Here is a 24,953-nt window from a genome sequence, read left to right as displayed (position 1 = left end):
GTGATGCAGTAAAACTGCCAAGAGTAAATCTGCGAGTAGAGATCAGGACAAACTGCTACAATAATTTTAAATTTCTAATTTCAAATTATTGTAGCAACAGGGTAAAACAGACTTAACAGTGCATCTTATTATGATTTTATATAATAAATAAATCAAGAACATGGTATAATTTTTATTGTACAAATAAAAATCAGAAAAGTGTGACTTGCACTCAGACGGCCCATGATCTCTGGAGGTCCTGCAGGGATCTGGAGCTCAGGACAACTGTTGTTGGAGAGCTAACAGTTCACATCATCCAGGATACACCATCTCCAGAATGAAACAGACTGGAGGTTGGACAGAATGATGCCATAAAAATGCTTCCAGGGAGCCGACGACACAAAACAAAAAGCCAGAGCTACAATGTGATGCCGACAAACAAAGCAAATTCATTCAGACCTAAATTAATGAAATTAGGTCTGAATTCATTCATTTATTCCAACCAGGAATCTGTTCAGACACTATTCCATTTGATTGAACTTTAGCTATGCTGTAAAACAAAGAACTTTCAAACGTTTCTGTCTTTAGAAGTGAAGAGCTTGCAGCAAAATATGGTTACGCAAAGTGCTGAAGCAATTTGTTGCAGCGAATTTCATTTTAAGGATCTACAAGTAAGGGTGAGCAGAAATGCACAATATGCACTTTTTGCAGATTTACAGTTGCCCTGACAATTCTGCACTATTTTAAATTGGTCTATGATATTAAAATCCACTTGAAAATACATTTTAGAGTTGACTGTAAAATGACACAGTGTGAAAAGAGGCATAAATGTAGAACATGTTTTTTTTTATTATTATGCTTAATCAAAGTGAATAAAACACTCGTGAGCAGATGCGAATCCACTTCGGATTCTGGCAGTTGTGTGAGAGATAAGTTGAACAGTTGTCTGATTCAACACAGGTGACCAGGACATAAGTAGCTGCTACAGAGCTGAAGGGGGCTCCAGGTGATGTAGAGAACTGTACGCGACGCGCTCCTTTTCTTCCATGTTGGCTCCAAACTTCGCAACGAGCCTTTCATGTCTATCCGCCTGCGTCGCTGCAGTGCGGCGTGCGTTGGTGTGAGTACCCCCTGCACAGGTCCCTTTCTGCTGCGCTGTTCCAGTAGTTGGAGTTGTTGTACAACCGAGAGAAATAGAGAGAGAGAGAGAGAGAGAGAGAGAGAGAGAGAGAGAGAGAGAGAGAGAGAGAGAGAGAGAGAGCAGCAGCTGAGTGTGCAAACAGAGGCAGAAACATTAGGTTATCACCAGATATCATCATCAGACACCAAGCTGTCACTTTTACCGCTCAGAGTCAAGTCCGCTCTCCTCCGAGAGGTCCCCCAGCAGCCACAGGAGCCGCCGCAGCAGCAGCAGCAGCAGCAAGCCGGAGCAGCAGCGCCCAGGTCCGGTTCGCTTTGCTCCAGCAGCCGCCTGTGAGAAAACTCCCCGAACGCGGTCGTCTCAGCTGGCATGAGCTAACCTCCGAGTCCGACATGGAAACCAAACCGTTCCTGTCATTGGGTAAGTTCGCCACACTGTGTTAATGAGCGAGGTGTTTGGCTTTTATAACAGCCCTTCTCTGAGGTTTCTCGCGAAACGTGTCCTCGCGCGCTGTCCCCTTTTCTCTCCCTTTTTTTTTTTTTTTTTGACAGCGCGTGGAGCGAGTTGCCAAACGCGCGAGCCGTATTTAATTCGCACAAAAACAACATCATAATCCGCAGGTTTTTAGCTAAAACAAACACATTTACGACTCACTGACTACTTAGCTGCTGTGTGAGTTGATGACATTTTACTTTGATACGGACTGACAGCGCTCGAGGTTTGCTGCGCGCAGAGGTCGCGTGCGCCGCATCGAAATCGACTTGGTTCAACTTTAAACTTTCGAACTAACTGTTGACACAATGCATCAGCTGTATTTGCATCCATTTCAGCAGATATTCCCTCGTTTCCTGCGCTATAGCTTGTTGGACACAGCCAATTTAAAACTTTGCTGCAGAAAAGGAAGCTCTAACTTGAATATTAGATCTTAATAATTTGGGCACATTTAAATGGAAATACTGCTTTGGAGGGGTTTCGGTTGTTGCGTTTAAATGCAATGTAAAGGCGATTTTTTTTCAACTTAAACTAGAGTTTGAGATCAGATATAGATAGACCCATTCTCAGATCAGCTGCACAAAAATGACCTCTGCACATTGCTCAATAGTTTAAATTTGGACGGTTTTTATGGATGGGAATTGTGCAGTTAATCTTCGCATGGATCATTGTGCAAGATGTTGTTTTTTTGCGCCGTTGTCGGTGCTTTATTACTCAGATCTTAAAAGTTTTTAAATATAATTTTCCTTTCTTAGATTATGAYGCATGTATTTGTTGCATGTAACTTTTTTGATGCTTAACATCGATAAAATTACACGAAAAGAGAAAAAAGTTAGAATTAAGTTTAGTTGTGCTGTAGTTTCTGCTGGTCAATCCCTGACTTTTATATGATTGCAAGTGGTTTAAAAAGCAATGCATCAAAGTCACTGCTGTTGCATGCGTTGCATATTTTTAGACAAAAAAAAAAACATTAGTTTTTAAGTTTTGATAATGATTAGGTAGAAAATAATTCTGGAAATTCATAACACAACCATTTTAGCCTCTAGCAAACTAGGGTTTAGAAGTTTAGAAATGTATAAGGGCCCTTAAGCCTCAACAATCCAGACTAAAATCTTAAATCGAATTCTTTACCGAACAACGTGCGAGTGCAGAGATATCGGGTGCAACTAAGCTAAAAGCTTTAAACAGCTGCAGAACATCCTAAGAATTGGACGGAGGCAGTTCAGAATGGAAATGCTATAGTCTGAGATCGGTTCTAATTTGTACTAATTGGTTGTTTGAGTTTGCAGCTTGAGCGGACACAAGCACACAGCACTGTGAATCATTAATGCCCAGTTCCACTGTAAGTTAGTCAAAGTAAACCGAGCGGACCCTTGTCCCTCTGTGGCAGAGCTGAGCCCAGAGCTGCAGGTGAGCCCCCCTCTGTTATTGTGTCTGTTGCTTTCTCATAAGGGCGTCCAGTTACACCTTCACGCATTTCATCAGCTGCCTGTTCCCTTCGCACCGGAGGGGGAGGCTGCATTCGCAGGGAGCAAACAGGCTCCGGCCACGGCTTTCTTCAGTTACAGCCTCTGCTTGCTCACGGTGTTGCCCCAGCACCCCTCTCTGCGGCTTCCCAGAAACACGCTGAACCGCTAGCGTCGCACACACTGACAGGCTGTTATTCCAGGTGCGCTGTATTGTGTGTCCACGCTGGTGCTGATTCAAGTTTCAGACTGTCTGAACGTGCACCCAAACTTGCCCAACTGACAGAAAAAGCCTTACCTGACACTGAAGGGATTGGTGTAAATTTCAGCTCTTTTCCATCCGAGTTGGACCTAATCTTTCTCTGCTTCATCAGCAGCTTTTATATTGTGACTCTTCTCCTCTTTAAATCATCATTTATGTATTAGATTTCTCCATTTAAGGGACCACTTGAGCTTCAGTTGTTTAACTGGCCTCTTCAAGGACACCCCGATCCTCAAAGACCTTGACTCTATTGATTATCCACTTGCTTGACGTAATTATCCAAAGTTGTGCTGCATTTGAAATTCTGACATGCATCTGACTGAAACGWCAGCGGACACGTTTTACAATTATAGATTGGTTGTTGGCTGACAGCACCCTGCCTTGGCAGCGGATGCTCAGTATTATGTGCTGTGTTGCCTGATCCAAACTACTGCACACATGTGATTTTAAACTACAAAGAGAGGAGGGGTGACATTGAAAGGAGAATGTGTCCTTTAGTCAAAGCAAATCGGAGGGTAGTGATGAYGACAGTCTGTCAGGAAAGAAATAAATAGTCTGAGAGCACAGCAGAGTTCAGCTGCCTTGCAAAAGTATTCACACTCCTTGAATTACTTTAAGTCACATTAACATCTTTTATGAAAAGAAATCTTTACATTTTGGCCTGCATTTATTTGTAGCCCTCTTCTCCCTGGTACACTTGAATAAAATCCAATGAAACACAATTTTACCACTCGGACTTGCAGGCCACAGAAGGAGAACAAGTATCACAAATGCAGCCAAGAGACCCGTGGAGGCTCCAGAAGAGCTGCTAAGATGTACAGTTCATTTGAAAGAAAGCGTTAGTCTTTCGGACATGGACAGAGCAACTGGTCTTTATGGAAAATTGGAAAAACAAAAGCCACTGACCATGCTGGTTGCAGCATCATGTTGTGGGCCTTTACATGGTCACTGGTCAGAGTTAATGGGCTCAATTTAGAGTTTCCTTGTTTGCAACTTCAAAAGACTGACATGTATTTAAAAGACATAAACCTAACATTCAAAATACCTGCTAGTAAAAAATGTGCTCTTGCTCTCATGCGGTACTCACTTTCCTGTAAAACTCAGCAAAATTAATTTAATTGACAATTGCTTGGATATTTGCATCTTGTCATTACACATTTAAAAAAAACTGCCTGCACTTCAGTTGAGCAAGATTTTTTTAATAGACATTAAAAATGATTATCTTATCTATAAAGAGTAATTGCAACACATTTGCTTTTTTTCTTATCTGGCCACTTCAATACACTGAAATTAATTCTCTGCCGTTGCTTAAAAAAATGTAAACGCCTGCTTTTAATAGTCCTCAGTCCTATTAAAGAAGGGCTTGATGTTTTTTTTCACCTGCAATAGCTGTGTTCATTTCTTTTCATTTTATGAAGCACAGCGCGTTTTATGTTCACATGAACTTACCTAAGTCATATAAACTAGCCAGCCCTCATTTCCAAAATCAATGAAGTTCATGGTCTTTAATGGGAAAGTGGGATTCACGGCTGTGTGCATCTGGAGAAGGAGGGGTGGGGGGGGCGATGGTCTGCATTCCTGCTCTGGCAATAACTCAGGAACAAAGGTAATACAGGGAGAGGTTGTGTGTCAGCCGGGAGGTAGGTGTGCGCGTGCGCGTGTGCGTGTGCGTGTGCGTGTGCGTGCGTGTGTGTGTGTGTGTGTGTGTGAGGTAAAATTACTTTGCCAAAAGCATTTGGCCAAGTTTGTCTTTTACGGCCGTCCAGTTTTGTGTTCCCAATGTGAAGCTTTTGCTCCCCTTTTGAGGAATAAAAGGGGGCTGCAGCTGTCATTTTTATTGGAGGAGTTTTATAGCGAGACTTAATGGCTTAAAGTGACAGCTCTCTCCCTCTCTTTTCTTTTTTTTTTTCTTTTCTCTCGCAATCTCACCCATGAGGCCTTTTAACTGAAACAAGTCAAAGACAACTTGCTTGCCGTCTGTGTGCCCACCCTGGACTTTCCCACCCCTCACCCACGGTTGCATCTCAGTTAAACGAGGGAAAAATTCATTTTTCYCTCAGTTATAGTAACAGTGTAAGCATTCAGACCTGTGTGTGATCCATCCACTTAAACTTTACGTCTTAAGGAGACGTTTATTTGACTGTAGATGAAATGGCAGGTCTTTGTTCTTTAAATGATTCTCCCGGTATGAGCTGCAGCTCACAGATGCTTACGCTCTGTACATTGAACGAATCAGAAAAAAAGTGCTCCGAGATGTTCTGATGCACAAATCCTAGAATGAACTGAAAAGCTTGTTAATTATTTGTGCAAGGAGCTGCTCACWGGCAGGAGGTCTTTATTGACAACGGCCGCACTGAACTCTGCACCTCAAACCTTGACCTTTACACCCCCACATGCTCGATCATTTTAGGAATTTGCTCTTGGCGTTCAGTCCTTTTAAACTATTTCAGGACAGTAGCTTGTTATTCTTTTGTTTTCCTACGKTTTTTTTTAACCTCTTTGTTCTTATCAACTTACGTGCATTTTGACTCGAAGGTTTCACAACATGTGAGTCACTGAGATTGACATGTTTAGTGCAAGAGTGAAAAATGTGCAAGATTTGCAGAACAATATTCTGTTTACAGTGCTTTGCAGGGGTTTACATACACCACGAACATTGATGTTATAAGCACACATTTTATTGCATTTTATTGGGGTTTTATTAGCTAGACCAGCATAAAATAGTTTAGAATTGTGAAGTGAGAGGATTTTTYTTTCTTTTTTACGAATGTTGTTTCATAAAAAGTTGTTTGTGTTTATCCCTCACTGATTCAAATATTTGCAGAACCATGTTTAGCTGCCGTTACAGCTGCAAGTATTTCAGCTAATCTTTGTTGCAAAATAGTTCAAGTTTAGTCACACTAGATGGAGAGCATCTGTGAACATCAATCCTCAAGCCTGGCCATGGATTCTCAAATAGGCTTGTGTGTGAACTTCGACTGGGACATTTTAACTCATGAATATGCTTCTGTTTAAACCAGGAGTGTCCAATGTGTGGCCCAGGGACCATTTGTGTCCCTTGAGATTTTGTTTGACCACAATAAGTCAAGAATAATTAAAAAAGAATTGACCAACAAAATATAAAACAATTGATGGCCAAAAGAATTTGGATATTGTTGGTTTTTCTCTTAATTTGGCAAATGTTTAAAGCCATTTTTATCATTAGAATCCTAAGTGATATAAAAATGTTTTTTTTGAGGATATAAAAATCTCAAACAAATTCTGTGATTTTTAACCGTTCAATGGTATCTCTTGCTTAGAGTTGCTGTCCTGTTAAAAGATTGCTCGTATCGTACGAATTGAAGGGACCGCTTTTCATTGCTTTACTTTCCACTCCGTCACATAAAATCCCATTTAAAACATCAAACATCAATACATTGATGTTTGTAGTTGTAACATCTCAAAATGCAAAAAAAAAAAAATTAGTTCAGATATATAAAAACTTTTGTGACTCCCTAAAGAATATTCAGAATATCAAAACAAAACAGTAAATATTCAATTTTCCATCCTTCAAGCAGGAAATATTGTTGCCTAATTCCCATGGATTCAATTCATTTGAATTTTTGCCAGAAGCTTGGTTGTTTCTCTGAGCGTTTTCCCTCCTCGGTTATTGGAAATCATCTAAGCATTGTGGTTTCYGGGTTTACTGAAGGTCCTCTGAGTGTCTGAATGGCTTTTTTTGTGGGCTGGTATTATGGTATTATTCAGGATGCGTACAGCCACTCTTTTGAAGTGGAAACGTTACTCTCTGCGGGGATTTGGGGCAGATCACACTCATAATTCGTATTGAGAGAAAGGTCGGCTTGCCCCCTACTCTTGCCAGAACTCTCCGCTYTCTGTTTTGCTTGCGTCCTGGAATAAGATGAGGAGGATTGGCCGAGAACGCTGGAAAACATAGAGACTGGGAATGTTGAGYGCCTTCAATGTGAGCATCTGCGTCCTAGTTAAAGTCTGTAGGAAAATGTAACAAGTTGTTGGTAGAGAAGCTTCATGAAAAATGTAGTTGACTTGAATACTAAAGTCACTCTTATATCTCAATATTATTCTCTGAATATGGAAACAAGCTGCACCTAAAAAACACATTTTTATTTGCTTTTCACAWTTATCAGCAGAAGTTAAAATATCATTTGGAAGATGTGCTTTGTGTGGATCATAGAGGTGTTTTTCTTTCTTTCTAAATTTTACATTGAACATCAAATTATAGGTTCTAAGGATGTCGCCATACAGGAGATTTTGAAATATGTATTGTTTTAGGATCATTTTGGATCTAATTACAGTTAGAACGTTTACATCTATGTGGAAATTCAGAAGTTTAGACACATTTCCTTAGTATTTAGTATAATTGCCATTTAAATGGCATGGCTTTGAAACTYTTTGTATCCTCTCACAAGCTTCTAACAATATAATTTGGGCCCATTTGTAGTGTAAGTTTGCCTGGTTTGCAGCCCACCTTGCACACACACGCACACACGCACATGCATAACCTATTCAGTTATGCCAACAAATTTTCTTGCTGAATGAGATCCAGGTTGCCTAATTTTTTGGCCCATCTATGCCATATTTGAACATTTTGCTTCAAGATTTAGTCATGCAGTCTTTCTTCATGATAACATCAATTTGTGAAGTGCACCAGTCCCTCCTGCTGCAAAAGAATTACACAGCATGATAAAACCTCGGAGAGGACAACCTGCTGGGGCGTCTCACTGGCGTTGCCGGGCAACTGTGGGGGGTCCCGAGCCACGCTCTCTGCTGTGCTAGTGTTGGCAGGGTGGGGGCACGGCAAGGCCCATTACAGAGCTTGGGAGGGGGCTGCATTCTCTCACATGAGTGCCCTTCCCCTCCCCATAACATGCAGTACAATACTATTAGAATAGAAATAATKAACTTCCCAGTTACGGGAATCTTTTCTGTGTTGTATCACATCTACATATCAGCAAGTATCTCAGTTTCATGGTGGATCTTTCCATCTTTGATGAGGTAGTTTGAATGGTAATCTTTACCTTATTTTTCTGATGGTTTGGAATAAAAATCTAGACAAAAGCACAATGTTGACTGAATCCACAAAGCTAGTTCTTGACCTGTTCTTCGTTTGAATCTAAACGCTGCTTGTAAGCACATCAGTGAAAAGGCAATGAAAAAAGGTGCATGCAATAAAAGCTTTATTGTGAAAATGAACCCTTGCTTCATCTTCACAAGCTTACAGCTGGCATGTTTTCAGCAGAAAAAAACAACTCTATCTTTGAATTTTCGGGTCAGTCATGATGTGTTTATTAACTGCGTTATGAGCACTTTGAGGCTTTGATGTTGATTTGCTTGGAAGAGACGACGAATCAACTGAATCAAAGATCAGTTGTGCTCTTTCTCTCGTTATATTTCTTTAAGTGCATGCTTTCTTGCTTGCTTTTTTTTTGTCATTATTTCTGTTGATTTATCACCTGAAATATTTCTCCTTGGAACAAAGCTTCATAGGTTTTCATTATCTAGTTCTAGTTAGACAGGTTGTAGTGGGTCATGTTTAGCATGTTTGATTGAGTTGTGATCAGTTGAAGATCAAAAGCTGTTAACGATACGTTTGCGCCTGTGCTCCTTGACGGAAGCAAACGGGCCGGATTCTGAACTCCTGCTGTGAACTTGTTTAAATGAAACTGTATATCCAGGTGTATAAACATTAGCTTACCTGCTCTTTTTTCTTTTTACTCTCTCACATTGTGCGTGTAAACAGCGTCTGCCACGGCGTACGCCGATTGAGGTAATTAGAAACGTGCTTCGCGCTGCTCCGCCACAGCTTCTTTTTGAGGTCACCGACGGTTAGAGGAGCTGTCCCGGTGTGCCCCCGCACCCTCCTCCGTACCAACCACAGTAACCACTGCTGTTACCGTTGTCTGTCACCTCGCCAGATGCCTATGGGAGGGGTAGGGGGGAAGGACGAGTCTCTCACGCACTGCCATGGAAATCCCACAGCATGCACAACACTTGGGTTGTGTTCTGAGTGTGCACGTGCGACTGTGTGGTAATGGATGAGTGTCTGAGTGTAAACAGAAGACAGAGGTTTCGAGAGATGAAGGATGACGGTTATTTATGTCTTGATTCATATCATCAGGTGGATTYRATGTCTGTAATTTTACACTTCAGACGGCTGGCTGTTGCAGACTTTTGTTTCTTAAATCTATTTATCAATATCTATTGCAAAAAATATTTATACCCCCTGCTTTTTTTGTATTTTTATCCACCTGTAATAACTCAACTCTGTGGATTTCATGTAGTACACTAACAGAAAGTAGTGCAGGAATAATAAATATTAAAAGCATGGCATGAGTTTGTATTTAACCCCTTGATGCCTCTAAMTTCATTCAGTACATTCAACTCCCTTTTCAGGTCAACTAACTAACTAAATTACAAAATTTGAGCTGCACATCACACTGAACACATCATACTAACTGTGAAAAATGGTGGTGGATGCATCGTAGTGTAGGGATCTTTTTCTTCATCAGGGCAAAACATTTTAAATTCAGTTCAGTTTTTTTCAGTAGCTTCAGTTCTTTACATATGTTTTCTCAAGGGGCAAAAAAATATCTAATTTATTCAGTTTATTATTTCCTATCTATGGCGATCTCTGCATGTGCATCAAGTCCTCTGCATCAAGTCACTGGCTTTGCAGCAGTAATTCTTCCTCAACTAGCACAAAGCAAAAGCGAAACATAAACATCTTCTAATCAAAGCACAGACATAAATCTGGTTGAAGTTCACATTCTCAGTCCAAACTAACTGAACACGAGTTATTTTACACAGAAGAATTGGCAAAATATTTATTCCTCAGTAGATGGTGCGATAAGTAATTAAGTTACAGGGAAGGAAAGTTGCTCAACTTATCACTGCTGAACTGTGCAGAGATAAAGCTGAGAAGCTGTGATGTTCCCAAAAAGCTGAGTAATCATAGAAACTGTGGTTTGTCTGTGCCTCCAGTGCTGTTTTGTTTTGATGTTGCTTTATGCACAACATTTTTAAAATGCTGTCACAGGAAGTAGAGTTCTGCACTAAAACCCYGGCGTAAAATAACTCTTTAATYTGATGTACAAGTTAAAAGAAATATGCTCCGGGTCAACATAAAACATTTTTAGTACATTTGCATACAACATTGCAAGCCTCACTTCTCAGCCATGTAGTTTTAATTTAAACAGAATTCTCTTCGGCATTATATTACTGAACCAGAAAACATCAGATGCTACTTATTAACCTTCATGCTGATAACAGAATGACTTTATCCAACTCTTTCATCCTTTTGTTGTTTTTTTTAAGAGTTTGAGAGATGGCACCCATTCAGATTGTGTTTATGAGGGTTTGTTAAGTTTGTGTTTGCACAGTAAAGCCAAAATTAACATAATTAAACTGTTTATTTTATTGGATTTGTTACGCTAATATGAAAACTACCAGTCCTATTCTTGTGCATCCTTTTCTTTCTCTTCTCTTGTTGCAACAGACCTGGTGTGTTTTYATTTTAAGTTCCAAAAGACTCAAGCGGTGGTTTGTTTCATGTTGCAGCGTGCAAATAGCATGCCGTTTCCAAGCTACCTGAGGTAACATGACTACCATGCCGTTTTGTCATTTCATTATATTATTCCAGCTTTTCTCAAGACTTGTTGCTGACTTTCAAAGGCTTACTCATAAAAGCGTCTCCAAGGAAACGTCAGCAGCCTWCTTTAGTGCCTCGAACACGATAATGGCTCTGTAGTTAGAGTGACAACGGAGACAGTGCMRATTGAATATGGCAATTTCAGAATTTTCATGCACTTGGAAAGTAAATARTCAGTCAAAATTATACTTAAAAAATGAATAGAATAGCCCATACYGTTGATGTAATTAGTTGTTACATTTCTATTTCATTACATGTGACCAGTTTTCTTGTAMATTTTTTAATTTCCATGGGGTAAATGCTAAGAYTGTAATTACAACAAACAGAAAATGTACCAGAGAAACTATGAAACACTGAGGGTTATACATCAGACGTAGGATATMCATCGATACCGACAGATGGATTACTATCMGTGCAAGCCGGCTCTACTTTTATAAACGCAGACTTYGTCTTTTTTGGTCTAACAGTTTGTTGTCTTCGCAGTATTTTCACTAACTGCCATGCGTGTTTGAGACCAGAGAAAAAGATCTCATGTCAGATAACAGAGTTCCTCTGTGGGTTTTTGCTCTGCCTGCAGTAGTGAAAGAGCGATTAACCATTTGTTGACGCCTGCAGGTCTAGCATGTTAGTACATCCGCCCAGACTGTGGCCTCTCGGCCCCTTAGTACACACACACACACGCAGTGAAACAGACAAACACACACCTGTTTGTAAGTGCACACACAGACAGAGACGCATGCACATGTACAGGAGTCCAAAGGGCTTTGTCACCTATAGTTAAACACCTTGCTGCGACCGTCTGGTTTCAGGAATGTTCCCAATGGCCGGAGGGTAAAGGGTGCAGAGAAGAGAGGGGGAAGGGCCGTCTATCTGGAAAATCTACACAACGGCAACACTTGTACATCTKATTTTGTACTTGCCCTTGYAGTCCCTTGYGATAGCGGACACACACCCCTTAAACACAAAGTCTCATGAAAACTCTAAACTTCATTGTGTTTCATTAGGRTCGTGCATTCAAGACCAAMACTGTAAAAGAGATGGGTGAGGTTGTAAAGAATTTTGAAGAAGCTGAWAAGTGTGGCGTGCATTTTTATTCACAGTCTTCAAACCTGATYTGAAATAAAATYCGGCGCAGCCAGTCGCCAGCCTAATTGGTAGAGTTCAMMTYTATGCAATTTTATTAGAGTAATCACAACTATTCAGCTAACATCCAAAACACAYRGGTTTGCATGGTGGTGGCAGCATCATGCTGGAACAGGGAAACTGGTCAGCATTGGTTGAGCTAAATACAGRARAATTTGGTGRAGAATCTGTTGGAACTCAGTGGTRAAAARCAYGCTGCCGGTGCTGTAATAAAATTGTATTGATTAAAGCATGTTATACAATGACCTAGTCAAAGTTCAGAGCTGAGATCAATTACAAATTTGTGGTAAGACTAAATAATAGATGTCTAAAACATAACATAACCCAAAAGACTGYTTTAATTTCAGCAAAATSTGCTTCTCACTTTCCAGAATTTTATTTGTGGAAAAACGTTCAGAACCACCTGTCACTTTCACCTCACAACAAAGCAACACTTTGTTTTGATCTATATTATAAATCTATRTAATRATCTATATAATATCTTAATAAAATGTATTGAAATGTGTGGCTTTARCTTGACAAAATTTGAAGGTCACATATGGAGTTTTGCATTGTGTTGAATCGCATTGAAATATGCATGTATCCTTTATTTAACCAGGAAATAATATAAKAGATTAAAAACCTCTTTTCCAAGAATGACCTGGCCAAGACTGCAGCATAAAACATACAACAAAGTAGACGGATAAAGCCTAAAACAGCATATTTATTCTTTTGTCTACATATAGTTTTCTTTTTCTTTTTTTTAAAGGAAAGCTAAGAAGCCTTAACTTCTTTTAATGTGCTTCTTTTAATGTGGTAAAATACTTTCTTCTATAGGCTTTACTGTTAAATAGATTTTTAAAGGGAGCTTTTGGAATCAAAGTGCCCTAGAAATGTAAATTCATTCAGTGCAGATTCATAAATCTCAGTTCTGGTGAAGCATAATGTCTTCTTGTTCATTCTACTGTTAAGATTTTAACACAATGAACGCGTGGGCTATTTTTGGGGAAGACAGTTGAACAGCCAGGTAAACTAGATAGAGACACTCAGACGTGCAGGTGCTGGTTGTGTCTTTGTCGTTGCGGCTCYACATACCAAAGYGCTGACAGCATTTAGAAACGACTCTGACAAGTTCAAGTGTCACATTTAGGTTAGTTTTTCTTGTCTTTCAGCAAAGGAGTGAAAACAGGGGAAAGGTGCCAGATATTTAGATCAAATCTAAAAATGTAAAGATCTAAATTCTTCTACTCTGTTGCTTTTTGGATTAATTGCTTATGGTAAAAATAACTTTATGGAGCATCGCTTGGTGTATCAGCCTTGAAAACGTTTTCTGCATGTCTTCCCCCCTTCGCCATCTGCTCATTTCCTGTCTGGTAACCGTCAGTGAAGGCCACTAGTTGTTGTAGTAAGAAAGTGTTTTAAAAAATGCCGTCATAGCAGTTTTCAAACTCAAGTGAAACTCAAACCCAGGACATCACTATTGGTTTCCAGTCAGGATCAGTAGAGATGTCCCTGGGTTTTGTTACAGTTCAAGAGTGAAAAGTTGTGTCTTTTTCAGGATTGATCCAAATAAAAAAAACAACCTGGTCATTAATAATTAGCTTCCTGGACAGGAAAGCTAGGTGTTTTGATTGTAGCAATGGAAAAATATGCTACTTAGACATAAATTTTACATGCAAATTACAAGACATGAGCAAATGAAAACRTCTCCTGTGTTCCTGGCATAAAGATGCAGCATCTGACTAAAGAAAAAAAAGCAATCATACCTCTTTAAACTCCCTTGCCAGCATTAAAATTCAAAGTATCAATGCATCTTATCAGGACTTTAAGTGATACACCAATACAAAGGAGCAAATACAATGTGAACTGGAAGTTTAGTTTAGTTTAGTTTAGTTTTATTTCTACAAATTAAGGTCTGAAAAGTGTGGTGTGCGTTTGTTTTAAGCTATGCTGAATCAGTACTTTGCAGAACRACAATTACTGCTGAAAACCTTTTTAAAAGCATCTTTTCTGCTCTACACATCTAGAGATTTGTTTTTCTGTGAAAAACCGTTCAAACTCAGATGCAGAGCATCTGCGGACATTCATTTTCAAGCGTTGTTACAGATTCAMAGCTGGATATAGGTCTGGACTTTGACAAGACCCTTCTTACACAACTATGCTTTGTGTAAATCATTCCAACTGCAACCCTGACTATATGTTTATGTTCATTGCTCTGCTGAAAAGTGCCAATCTCCAGTCTTTTGCAGCCTCAAACAGRTTTTCTTCCAGAATTGCCCTGTATTTAGCTCCACTCGGCTCAACTCTGACCAGCTTCCCTGCCCCTGCTGAAGCAAAGCATCCCCACAGCACGCTGGATCTGATCCAGTCAGCGAACAACAGCCTTCAATTTTGATCAGCTGTCGGGAGTCACTGGACGGCAGGAGATTTAGTATCCGACCCGCCGATTAGCGGCCAACTCGCTTCGGCACCTGAGCCGAAAACGACTTTCCGTCATCTGATGAGAATMCCCCTGACAGCTAGATTTGATGAAYTGATGTATGTGGAGCGGTGAGCGGCGGTGCAGCCGAGAGTCACTGTGCTGTCTGGGAGAGTTAAGGTCAGGGGTTGTGGCTGGGTCACCCTCTGTGGGAGAGGAGCGGCTWCAGGAGACATGACAGCATTTGTCTGGAGGTGAGGAGAAATGATTGAAACGGGGGAACAAAAACAATAGGAAAAGGAAGTAGGACGGATGTTTTTGTTTAGTTTTCACTCGAGCTAGTCTACCACATTCTGTCTCATTTCTGCAGCTTTTTACTTCTCCCTCTTTGGTTTTTTTTTGGATACAAAATGAATTGATAATTGATCCAAAGTTCCAATAAAACCACGCTAGCTCGTCTTTCTTCCAGACATGCACACGCATATAACAGCTGTAGAGAATGAGAGTGGATGTTTATTACAGGATCCTCGTGAATGCTGAGGTGCCCTGGGGGCTATTAAAGCCTTCACTTAAAAGGCACTATCAGAGAACAGTTAATGTGAGCTGCTTGAAGGAGACAGGGGCGGAGAGGTTGTAGAAAAGAAAGAGAAGCCATTGGAACAGCAAGCAGGAGGAGGGAATAAACAGTGAGCACATCTGGATTGCCTCAACAGAATATTTGTGCAACATCTGGAAAAATTCCCTGGAATTTTAGGGTCCCCTCCTTTCATTTCAGTCGTTTTCCCTCCTCACCGCCACCGCCTCCCCCCATCTTTATTTCTTCTTTGTCCGATTTTCTGCATCTTCAAAGTCACTTACCTTAATGCGGAAGSCACGTAAATACTCTCAAAGTAATGTATGTTGAGCCCTCGCAGACTTTATTGCGCACCAAATTGGGCCCATGTGACCAACTCCCCTTTGTGCGAGGTTTGGCTAATTAAGTGGCAAAGGAGCGGGAGGGCACCGGCTGTGGATCCAGACTCAGACCAGACCTGAGCCAAACACAACCCCTCATAAAACTTGGGGGGAGAAAAGAAGAAAACACAGCACTTTCTTCTCACAGGGCCCTTTAGCTTGAAGCATGAAGACTAGACTCTTTGTTTTTAAATGCAGACAAGTCCCCTTTAATTCAATTCAGTTCGGTTTCTTTCTACACATTCAGTATATTGCAAATGCACAAGAAATTTCATTTCAAGGTCCACTTCATGTCCAGAAGGAGTCGAATTGGTTCCATTGCAATACAATCCAGTTGTGTACTCAGACCTAAAACAAAACAATCGAATTCAGTCAAAATTATGATGCAGTACCATCAGCGAATAACATCAAATGAGTAAAAAACGGTTGAATCGATTCATTGAGAAAAACAAAGGTACAAAGTTAGTGGCAACAATAGGTCTGTGACTGACTGTCCAGAAAGTAGACACAAGTAAACACAGAAGAGCTGTACCAGGGGTCCTTTCTTTTGGATAGAAACACAACTAGAGCACACAAAATTAGTTGCAACTTCCACATGTAAGAAAAACAAAGAATACACAAAGGTAGTGGCAGCTCAGCCTAGGGAAGAGAGAGACGCAAATAAACACTGAATTATTGGCGTAGACATTCCTTCAAGGAAAGAGAAAACTGAGCCAGAACCCAAAGTTAATGGCAGCGATTATTTCAAATAATGCATAGCTGGAATGTGGTTGGAAAACAGCGGAATAAAGGAATCTGGTCAGTGTGTCCTATAGCTGCCTGATCCCATAGCAGCATAACCAAGACAGCTCAGGATGTCTGSCTCCCACTCTAAAGCGATTAAAAGAAATCTCAAAGAAAAGTGCCTTTTAAATTATATTATAAAATTAAAATTTAAGCATCTGCCGTGCTGAATCCACCTACAATATAGATGCACAGGCAAGYTTTTGCCTGTCCCTGCTGCAAAGACCACAAGATTACGTTTTTCTGTTCATTTTCTACCAAAGCAAGCTCGTGTGTGATAGTATTTAGGATTCAGAGGAGACTCCTCGTGGGCTCGCAGGTATCAGCGAGCGTGGACGGTGGAGCTGCAGAGCGACCAGCCRCACTTTTTAACGTGGCAGGCCATGTCGATCAAAGGGGAGTCATCGCTGTTTTCTGGTGGGCTTGCTGATGCCGAGGTTGCCAAAGCCCTGGTGTGCACCGGCAGGAGCAGGCCAGCAATCACAGGAAGAAAAGAGAGACAAGGAAGAATGAGATCCCAAACAGAAGGGGATAGATGAAAGTAGCAAGAAGAGACAGATGGGGAAATCCAATGAAGACAAGGCAGGCAATAAAATAAGCTTTAATCCATTAGTTGAAGGGAACATGTCAAACAGTTTCATTACATTGCATCCTGGCCTGCTTGACGTGAATCTGTTTTCTTTCGTCGTCTGGCTATCTGCACGGTGCAGAAAACACCTTGTCAGTTATCCTAGTCTCCATGCAGATACGGAGCTAAATTTTGACTTGGATGTTTTTTCTTCTTTCCTCTTGCCTGTGTTGATCTGCAGTTGGCCTACATCTTTCTGCCTGGCTGAGCTGACAAGTTGTGCTCCTTTCTAGGAATGCTGATGTTGATGATACAGTTGACTGTACGTGTTAGATTATGTAAACTCAGATCGGCGCTAGCCCTCCTCTGTTAAAAAAGAGCGTAGTTCTTCATGCAGGTGCGCTGAGGCTTTTTGCGTGTCGGCATGTAATTGATTAAAAGAGGGTAAATCGTATAAAACACGAGTCTCACACGCATAAAGACTCTAGGCAGAGCTTGGCTGTACAGTCCAATAGCATGCAGACAGGATTTTCTCCCCAAATGACATGTTGACATGGGTTTTGCTTCCTTTYAAATTTTAAATCTGTCATCACAGAGGTCATGTAAGGCACACGGCCTCTAGAGTAAGCTACAAYGGGAAAACATTTTCTCCATGCCCTCAGGTTACTGTGTATGCAGATGATCTGTGCAGCCCTGCAGCCTGACCTTCCTCTAGCTCRTCCAGTGGCCCCTCTTTTGATCCAAATTAACTTTGCTGTTTTGGATCCTACTTTTTGAAAGCGTTCACCTCTTTTTAGCTCTAAACTGTTCTGACGGACTGTCTCTCTCTGTATGTAATTGTTATTTGAGATATAATTTTTATTTCCTTACCCTGGGAGGCAGACTTAATATTTTCTGATCAGCCTTATGGTTGACTTGGCCCATCAGATCTTCAGGTTTCCGCAGGTAGACAAGCGCTGTGACATTTCGATAGATTTGGAAAGGTGCCTCACCCTTTGACCCGAATCTCTTCACCGCAGGAAGATGAAGCGGATTCTTCTTGTTGCAGCTATTGTGGTTTTTTTTTTGTGCCTGGGGGACTGTGTTCTCACTCTGCATAACTTCAAACAAGAGCTTTCTTTTTTTATCATTAAAGTCTATAGATTCAAAGTGAAGTAATTGTTTAAATATGTCTAAAGCAAATGGTCAGGAACTGCTTAAGGCAGCGACTGCATTCACAGTTCTGTGCAACAGTGTGGAATTATACCCACTGGGATAACGGCTAAATACTGGTTTTCTCCTTATTTTTAAGTAAAAATGAATAAAAAAATGCATTTTCATATCTGATATTTAATTTTCACGGGTTTAATCGGACAGAGGAAAGTCTGGGCTGGATGGATGGATGGATATAATTTTTTAGGGCTTTGTTTAGTAACACACATCAAAAGCCCAATCAGCCATTTTTAGAAATGGTTATTTATTTTAAATCACCTTTTTTTGAAAGGTGATTTGATGCAACRTTTATTTGTCACAATCAAAACCAAACCGCTGCAATCAAATCGGCTGCTTCCAGCCAAAGAAAACTTGGCGAGTACTTCTTGTTTTGTTTTTGCCCTGGTTGGTTTTCTCCAGTGTACAGACTAATCAATGTCGAGACTAAAAGCACGCAAAGCCAGCTCGTATGTTTTATTTTATCTTTTGACAGCATGTGGAGTATCACTAACAGCTAGAACTAGTTTCTAAAAATAACTTAAAGCTGTAGTGGCAGATGTGAAACGTGGATCGTTAAGACAGAGGCACTAAATAGTTTTTAGCTTTGATATCTCCCTGTSAGAACTTCMACATAAGGTGGCGAATGCATCATTTTTCAGAGTTGTTGATCGGGGCGATTGACAACATTTCATCACTCCGATTAGCTCAGGATTCACTTATTCAAACCGTAACTGTAGCACCAGATTCTATCTTCACTTTCCAAACCTTCCATGGACAGTAGAGCTCATCTCTGCTTGCTGCTGCCTAATCAGCACAGATGTGGATGAATGATTTGTATTTGGTATCCTGGGCTTCAGGGGGATTGAGTTAGCTTATGACCAGCTTAGTCTGCGGTCCGGGGCTTGATTGGCAGGCATAGTTTCCTCTCTGGATGTGGCAGAGCAGAGGGATAACGGGGCACCAGTGACATTTCCCCCTTCTCACGACATGCCACCCTACATTACAGTGTTTGTTAGACTCCCTAATAGGTTTGATGTTCCACCAGGCAAGCTTTGAGTCACAATAAGACCGCTTTAGTTAACATCACTATAAGTGGCCTGAATTTAAGTTTCTTTTTTTAATAATTGCGAGTTCAATCGCTTTAATTTGTTGCTTGGATTACGTTTGCACACGTAAAAACATCYGCACACGTTTGGTGTCCTTAAAAGCAGAGTTAGAATCCATGACATCTTTGTTTCCCAACATTTCACTCTCCTCTGAATTTATCAAGCATAATGGGCAGTGCATGTTACAGCCATTAGCCTGTCACAATGGAAGCTGTCTACCGCTGGAACCGTGTCCCGTCCTGTTATGATCACTTCCATGCTATCCCGGGCTCCGGCTTTGTTTCCTGTCTCGGAGGGAAGAGCTCGCTCAAGTCTTTAATACTCGGTTTTTTTGTTCGCAGTGAAAAGCGTCGCCTCCAACCAGCCAGGCGGCGTAGCATCGTGCTCGCTCTGCCGGGCCTCAGACCCCATGGTGGAGAAATAATTCATAAAATGAAATCTACATTTGTTGTGTAAATGACCACATGCTGTAGGATATTTAATCCTGCCTGCTTTCGATCCCAGTCATGTGACTTGACCTAGTTTTTATGCCTCCCTCTGCTTCTCTCTCTCTCTTCTTTCTCACTTTCCCCCTTTTTTTTCTCTTTCACGGTCTATAAGCGTTACTCTCCTCCCTCTCATCTGTTTCTGATTTCATTCTTTTCAATTTTGGTCTCCCCCCCATGTTGGCTGGTTTTCTTTCTTATAACTGATCCAAGGACTTGTCTTTTCCKCTTGATGTCCTAATATCTTGAAATATGTGTCCAATAGCTTTGCAGTGACAAAGGCCACCAACTTAATGGTTTTTGTGACAGAATATTCATTATTACTAAAATCTTACGTCATCCCATAATCTTTCCCCATAACACGCTGCTTTTAGTGCTGATGTCAGAGTATTGATTCGCATAAACTCATAATTTAAACCATTTGGTGTGCGTGAGTGCATATTTAACACATTCAGAATTGATTTAGATTTATTGTCGGGCTTTTTCTGGGAGCATAATGAGATCATGAGGCTTGATCTTGTTAAAATGTTATTATTTTTCTGGTCACATGAAGAAGTCATGCTAACAGCAGCTTGCATGACTTGACAGACAGAAAAACATATGACTTTGTAATGGTTGTATTAAACTTTGCAACGTCCTCTCATGCTAATCTTAGCATTTTGCTGGCATCTCTTCATTCGTTGTCACTAAAATCATTACACTGATCATACCTGTAATAAAGTTAGTTACATTTGGATGTTTACGTATTACAACACAAAAATAAGTTTAGTTTTTTTTTTAAGTAAATGAATAAATGCCCGTACACAAAGTTAAAAATGTTATTTTCAGATTCTACTTCACTTTAAATGATTATGGAGAGTTGAAGGTAAYAAAGTGACAGAAAAGACCTTTTATGTAAGGACTGTAATTAGCTTCACACCATCACAGCTGGACAATGTTATCTCTTTGGTGTGATTACGTCCAAATTTCCTAATGTAAAATATTTATGCAGGTCAAACCTGAACTGAATAATTCATACAACTGTTACTCTGTTCTCAGGCTGTCATTGTATTGAAACATGGTTTTACCATTTTTAAGACAGATATTTCTTTGATACTTGGTTGTTAAAACATAATCTAAAAGACTATTTGTTTTTAAGTTTAGACATCACTTTTTCAMTAATTTCTATTTTTTTAAAAAGTGCATCACTGTTTACTCTGGTTTTAATCTGACTGCTACATCATATGTTACTAACTAGTTTTCCCATGTTCAACATGTTGAGTGTTCTTATTGGGTTTACTGATTAATCCAGAGAGAACAAAAAATGCACCTTTCTGGTGTTAATGCAGATTAATTGCTATCTATAATCTTGAATTATTCAAATAGTTCTAATTCCATAAGCATTCTTCTAAAAGGCAAATCTGTGTGTTCCCACAGTTTTTGATRCAGACAGTTTCTTCTTGTCCCTAAAGCCTCAGCCCCCCTGAGACGTTTTGTACCCCCCAGGCCTCCCAGGTTGAGAATCACAAATTTAGATGAATAATTAGATGCTTATCTCTGACTAGCAGCAAGCTTGGCACGCCCACAAGTGGAACGCCTCCTGGAATGKATGGCATCCCTCTGTTCTTGGAGTGCACTGACGTTCTCTCAGGCTACAGAATACACTGTAACTCATTAGCAAACCTCTTGCAATAAACATTTTACTGTTCCTAGACTCTGCATGCCAGCGCACACTTTCTGTGCTTGTATCTGTCTAAATTACTTTCAGCATAGGAGCTGAAATATTTCAACAGACTGTTATGTCACTGCAGACACGAGTCGATAATGTASCCTGGATGCTAAAAACTTTCTATGCGAAAGCTCTGAGAACAAAGTGTTCCCTGTTTCTCAGTAATACCAGAGGATTCTGCTTTTTTTTTTTTTTTCCTGCATGTTTACCAAGATGGGTTTTATTCACCATTTGCGGTTAGGCTGTCTCATAATTTTAGCATTAATGTTCTTTTTTGTTAGAAAAAACAGATTCTACTAAAATTATTCCAAGATTTTTAAGCTACAGTAATATAATGGGATGTAATAGCAGTCTATTATCACAAGTACGTTTTGCAGGCTTAGTCCATTTAGGAGCAATTATTTTTGCTGCTGACCGAAAAGTTTTAGTTAAGTTCAGCCTGTGGAAGTATTTTATAATTTCATGCAACTTGCATGAAAACCTAAAGATAGTCGGAATCCAGAGCGTTCTCGGACGTTCTCAAGAGGATTAATTAGTGTTTTGSTTTTTCAAAACTGCTTCATATGTCACGTTTATTGAGAGTCAATATCATCAGCTAAATTATTCATGTCTATATCTGTTGACTCTATAAATTCATAAATCTTTACGTACGTTAGTGCCAGATCGACAAAATTGAGATGTTTAGGAAATCAGTTAAAAATCTTTMATATTATTAGAACCAATCTTTTTCTTTTGCACCATAGATGTAGTTTATAACGGAAGAAATATTGATAACAGTCGGGAGTAGCCTATTCTGGATATCCTACTGTAAAATATAAAAGTAAARGAGTGAGCTCATTTGCCAGTTCTGTCTCAAGCCACTGCCAGCGATGCTGAAGCTGAAACATTTAGTCAGATTGAGAGCGCCGTCGTCTCCATTTATTCTGGAAGCTAAAATGTGCTTTCCAGCCCTTCCCTTTGCTCTGTAATCCCTGACAACTTCTGCTTAGCTCCCTGTGAAGGAATGATATTGAATCATTTCTTCACGCCTCACAATCAATTTAGTGTAGATTTGAAATCCTGCTCCGGATTACAGCAATATTTTTTCCCCCCCTGGATTCCTTCACTCCCTAATGGAGCTTTGCCATCAACATGTTGAAATCAGCATTGCTGGGTTTAAAAAAAAAAAATCTTGCATTCATATTTAATGGTTCTGACTGAGAAATGCATTTTAGGCAAAGAGTGCACTTAAATACATACCAGTTTTCATGTAAATGACCTCATATGTACTTTAATAATACATTATTTGTCGTGTTTTATTTTTTGTTTGTAGTGCTTATGCTCTTTTTTATATAGCATAAGAGACTAGAACATGCTATATTTCTATTTTCAAGAATACAATTTTTGTGATTTCATTTTAATTTAATCGGATGCCAATCTGATTAAATGTCTGGATTTTGTTGGAATGGATTTATTGGGTCTGAATTGGATTTTGAATKTTTGAACACAACCTGGGCTAGTTTGTGAATTCAGTTCAGTTCAARAAATTTATGGAAAAGTTGYGCTRATATTCTCAGTTTGAACATGTTACATATATTATATATTATATACGGCAAATATGATTTTTTTTGTGATTATGTGATTTTTTTTGTTTCATTTTCTTGTTATCTTTTGTTGTATTTTGTATTCTAGTYGGTGCAGTTCATTTATATAGCGAAAAAGACAAAAAGAAACATGGAAGAGGGGTAATTTCAGAGAGAGAAGACAACACAACACAATGCAATAATTGCCAGGCTGATCCAAAGTCACGTTGTAGTGGAAATGACTAATGGACAGTATAGTTCCCTCAAAATCAAAACTTTGGAAACTCACTATGTATTATAGTTTGACTGTAATCTCTTGTTTCTAGACTGTTTTTTCGCAATTTCTCCTGCTCCAGTTCTCTCATTTTCCAGATGCTGGTCGTTTTGTTCCTTTAGCTTTTTGTGCCTCATGTAGTTTGGTTCTTTTGTTCATACAAATTTCCAAATGATTTTGTGTCTGACTTGTTTGAGTACAGAACAGAGTGGACATTTTATAACAGCCATGGATTAGTTTGTATGCACTTTGRGAAYGACCTTTAATTACATTGACAACCGCAAAATTTAGGTAATTTTCCAAAATCTAGTTACAGCTGATTACCAATATATTCAGATATTATTAATGATATTAATAATATGTTCAGATATCATTAATAATATCTGAACATGTCACTGTTGATTGTTGATAAAGTGTTTTGCAGCTTTTTAAGAAATTAAATCCTTCAGGAAATTATTTAAAACAGGTTTTCTTAACCTGATGTAAATATACTTCACAGTAGCTGAAATTGATTAATTTCAAGTAAGTCAGAGGTTCCATAAAGATCTGTGACACAAAGTGATAATTCTAATTTAATTTGAGCTTTCATCAGACTCAGCTGTCTGGATCTGGGCAGATGTTTTAGAGCGTAACGCTCATAAGAGAGAAAACAAAATCAAACACATGGATGGCAGGTCAGGTCCTTCGCTTTGTTTTTTCACTTTGCAATTTTCATGTTTACATCCTCAGTGCATGAACACAAGCTGTGCTCTGCCAGTGTGGGAGGACGAGGTTAATGGGGGGACTTTGTGGAGGTAGAAGCGTGGGTGTGTAGTCAATTTAGCAGGCTAACAGGAAGCGTGCTCCGGGACCCAGGCGGGCAGTGAGTGGGACACRGGTCGCGCAAACTCTTTGGGCCTCAGAGCTTCCTTTTAAATATCCCTTCACCATCATTTSTCTGTGTATTGGAAATCCACGTTTTTCTTTTACCTTCGGTTGGCAGAGTTAAACTTCTCTGATAACGCAACAACTCGATCGAATTTCTTCCATCAGAAATACAACCGTCCATCAAACAGAAAAACATTGCATATTTGACTTGGCGCAGGAACATTGCGCAGCTTGTGAATGTTGCAAAACTGTGGACGAAATCCACCCGTGATCCGTTTGAGGAAGCCCATAAACCTAAGTTTTATCTCTCCCTTTCTGGTGGTAATATTTCACAGCTGAGAGAGGCCAGTGTGTGCTTTGCCAAGGGCTGTTGGTGTGGGTAGACAGTCTGTCATGTGAACAGCTACTGCAAAGATCAGCAGAGGGATAGTAGATTGTTAAATGTTTCTTGTCTCTGTCCCTTTGGTGAAAGAAGCCTCTTTTACCCTCGCAGTCCAGAAATCACACAAATTTGATTAGCAGTCATTTGCCCAAGGAGCAGCTCTGGCTGCCAGGCCGCAGTGAGGCTCTTGTTCTCCTATTTGCCCCGGAGAAAGGCTCTGACATGCAGAAGTAGGCTTTGAACCGGCCCCTTTCTTTTCTTCCCCTTTAACCTCATTTACCATACTCTTTCAGTTTTTCTTCCTCCCCCGTGTCTGTCTGTGGCTGCTCACCGTTGGCCTGCCTCTGGCTTCATCATGTCACAGCAAGAGAGACAAATGACTGTTATAAATAATCAGGAACTGGGGCTTTGGTGTGATTTCTGCAAACGACCGTTGAAGTTTCATGTTTTATGCAATCCAGAGAGAGAAAGACAAGGTGATGGCAGTTCGTCGTTTTTTTTGGGAAAGGTGAAATTGAGAGAC

General features: G+C 40.0%; 1 protein-coding gene and 1 long non-coding RNA gene across 2 annotated transcripts in view; one reads left to right on the top strand and one right to left on the bottom strand.

Moving 5' to 3' along the window:
- Positions 1-808: 808 nt before the first annotated feature.
- LOC108166744 (uncharacterized) lies at positions 809-1,418 on the bottom strand. Its single transcript, XR_001777125.1, has 2 exons — positions 1,323-1,418; positions 809-1,134 (listed from the first exon to the last, which is right to left on the bottom strand). It is a non-coding gene; the product is annotated as an uncharacterized LOC108166744 (long non-coding RNA).
- Positions 1,419-1,461: 43 nt separating this feature from the next.
- rxraa (retinoid X receptor, alpha a) overlaps positions 1,462-24,953 on the top strand; it is a 109,338-nt gene continuing 85,846 nt past the window's right edge. The window contains exon 1 of the mRNA XM_017307673.1: positions 1,462-1,540. Within this exon, the coding sequence (XP_017163162.1) occupies positions 1,513-1,540 (28 nt within the window). The 5' untranslated portion in view covers positions 1,462-1,512. The remainder of the gene's footprint in view (positions 1,541-24,953) is intronic.

The sequence above is a fragment of the Poecilia reticulata genome, linkage group LG12 (assembly GCF_000633615.1).
Source record: "Poecilia reticulata strain Guanapo linkage group LG12, Guppy_female_1.0+MT, whole genome shotgun sequence".
In the NCBI taxonomy this organism is placed as follows: Eukaryota; Metazoa; Chordata; class Actinopteri; order Cyprinodontiformes; family Poeciliidae; genus Poecilia; species Poecilia reticulata.
The sequence above is the reverse complement of the archived record's forward strand: the minus strand, read 5'-3'. Positions and strand labels throughout refer to the sequence as shown.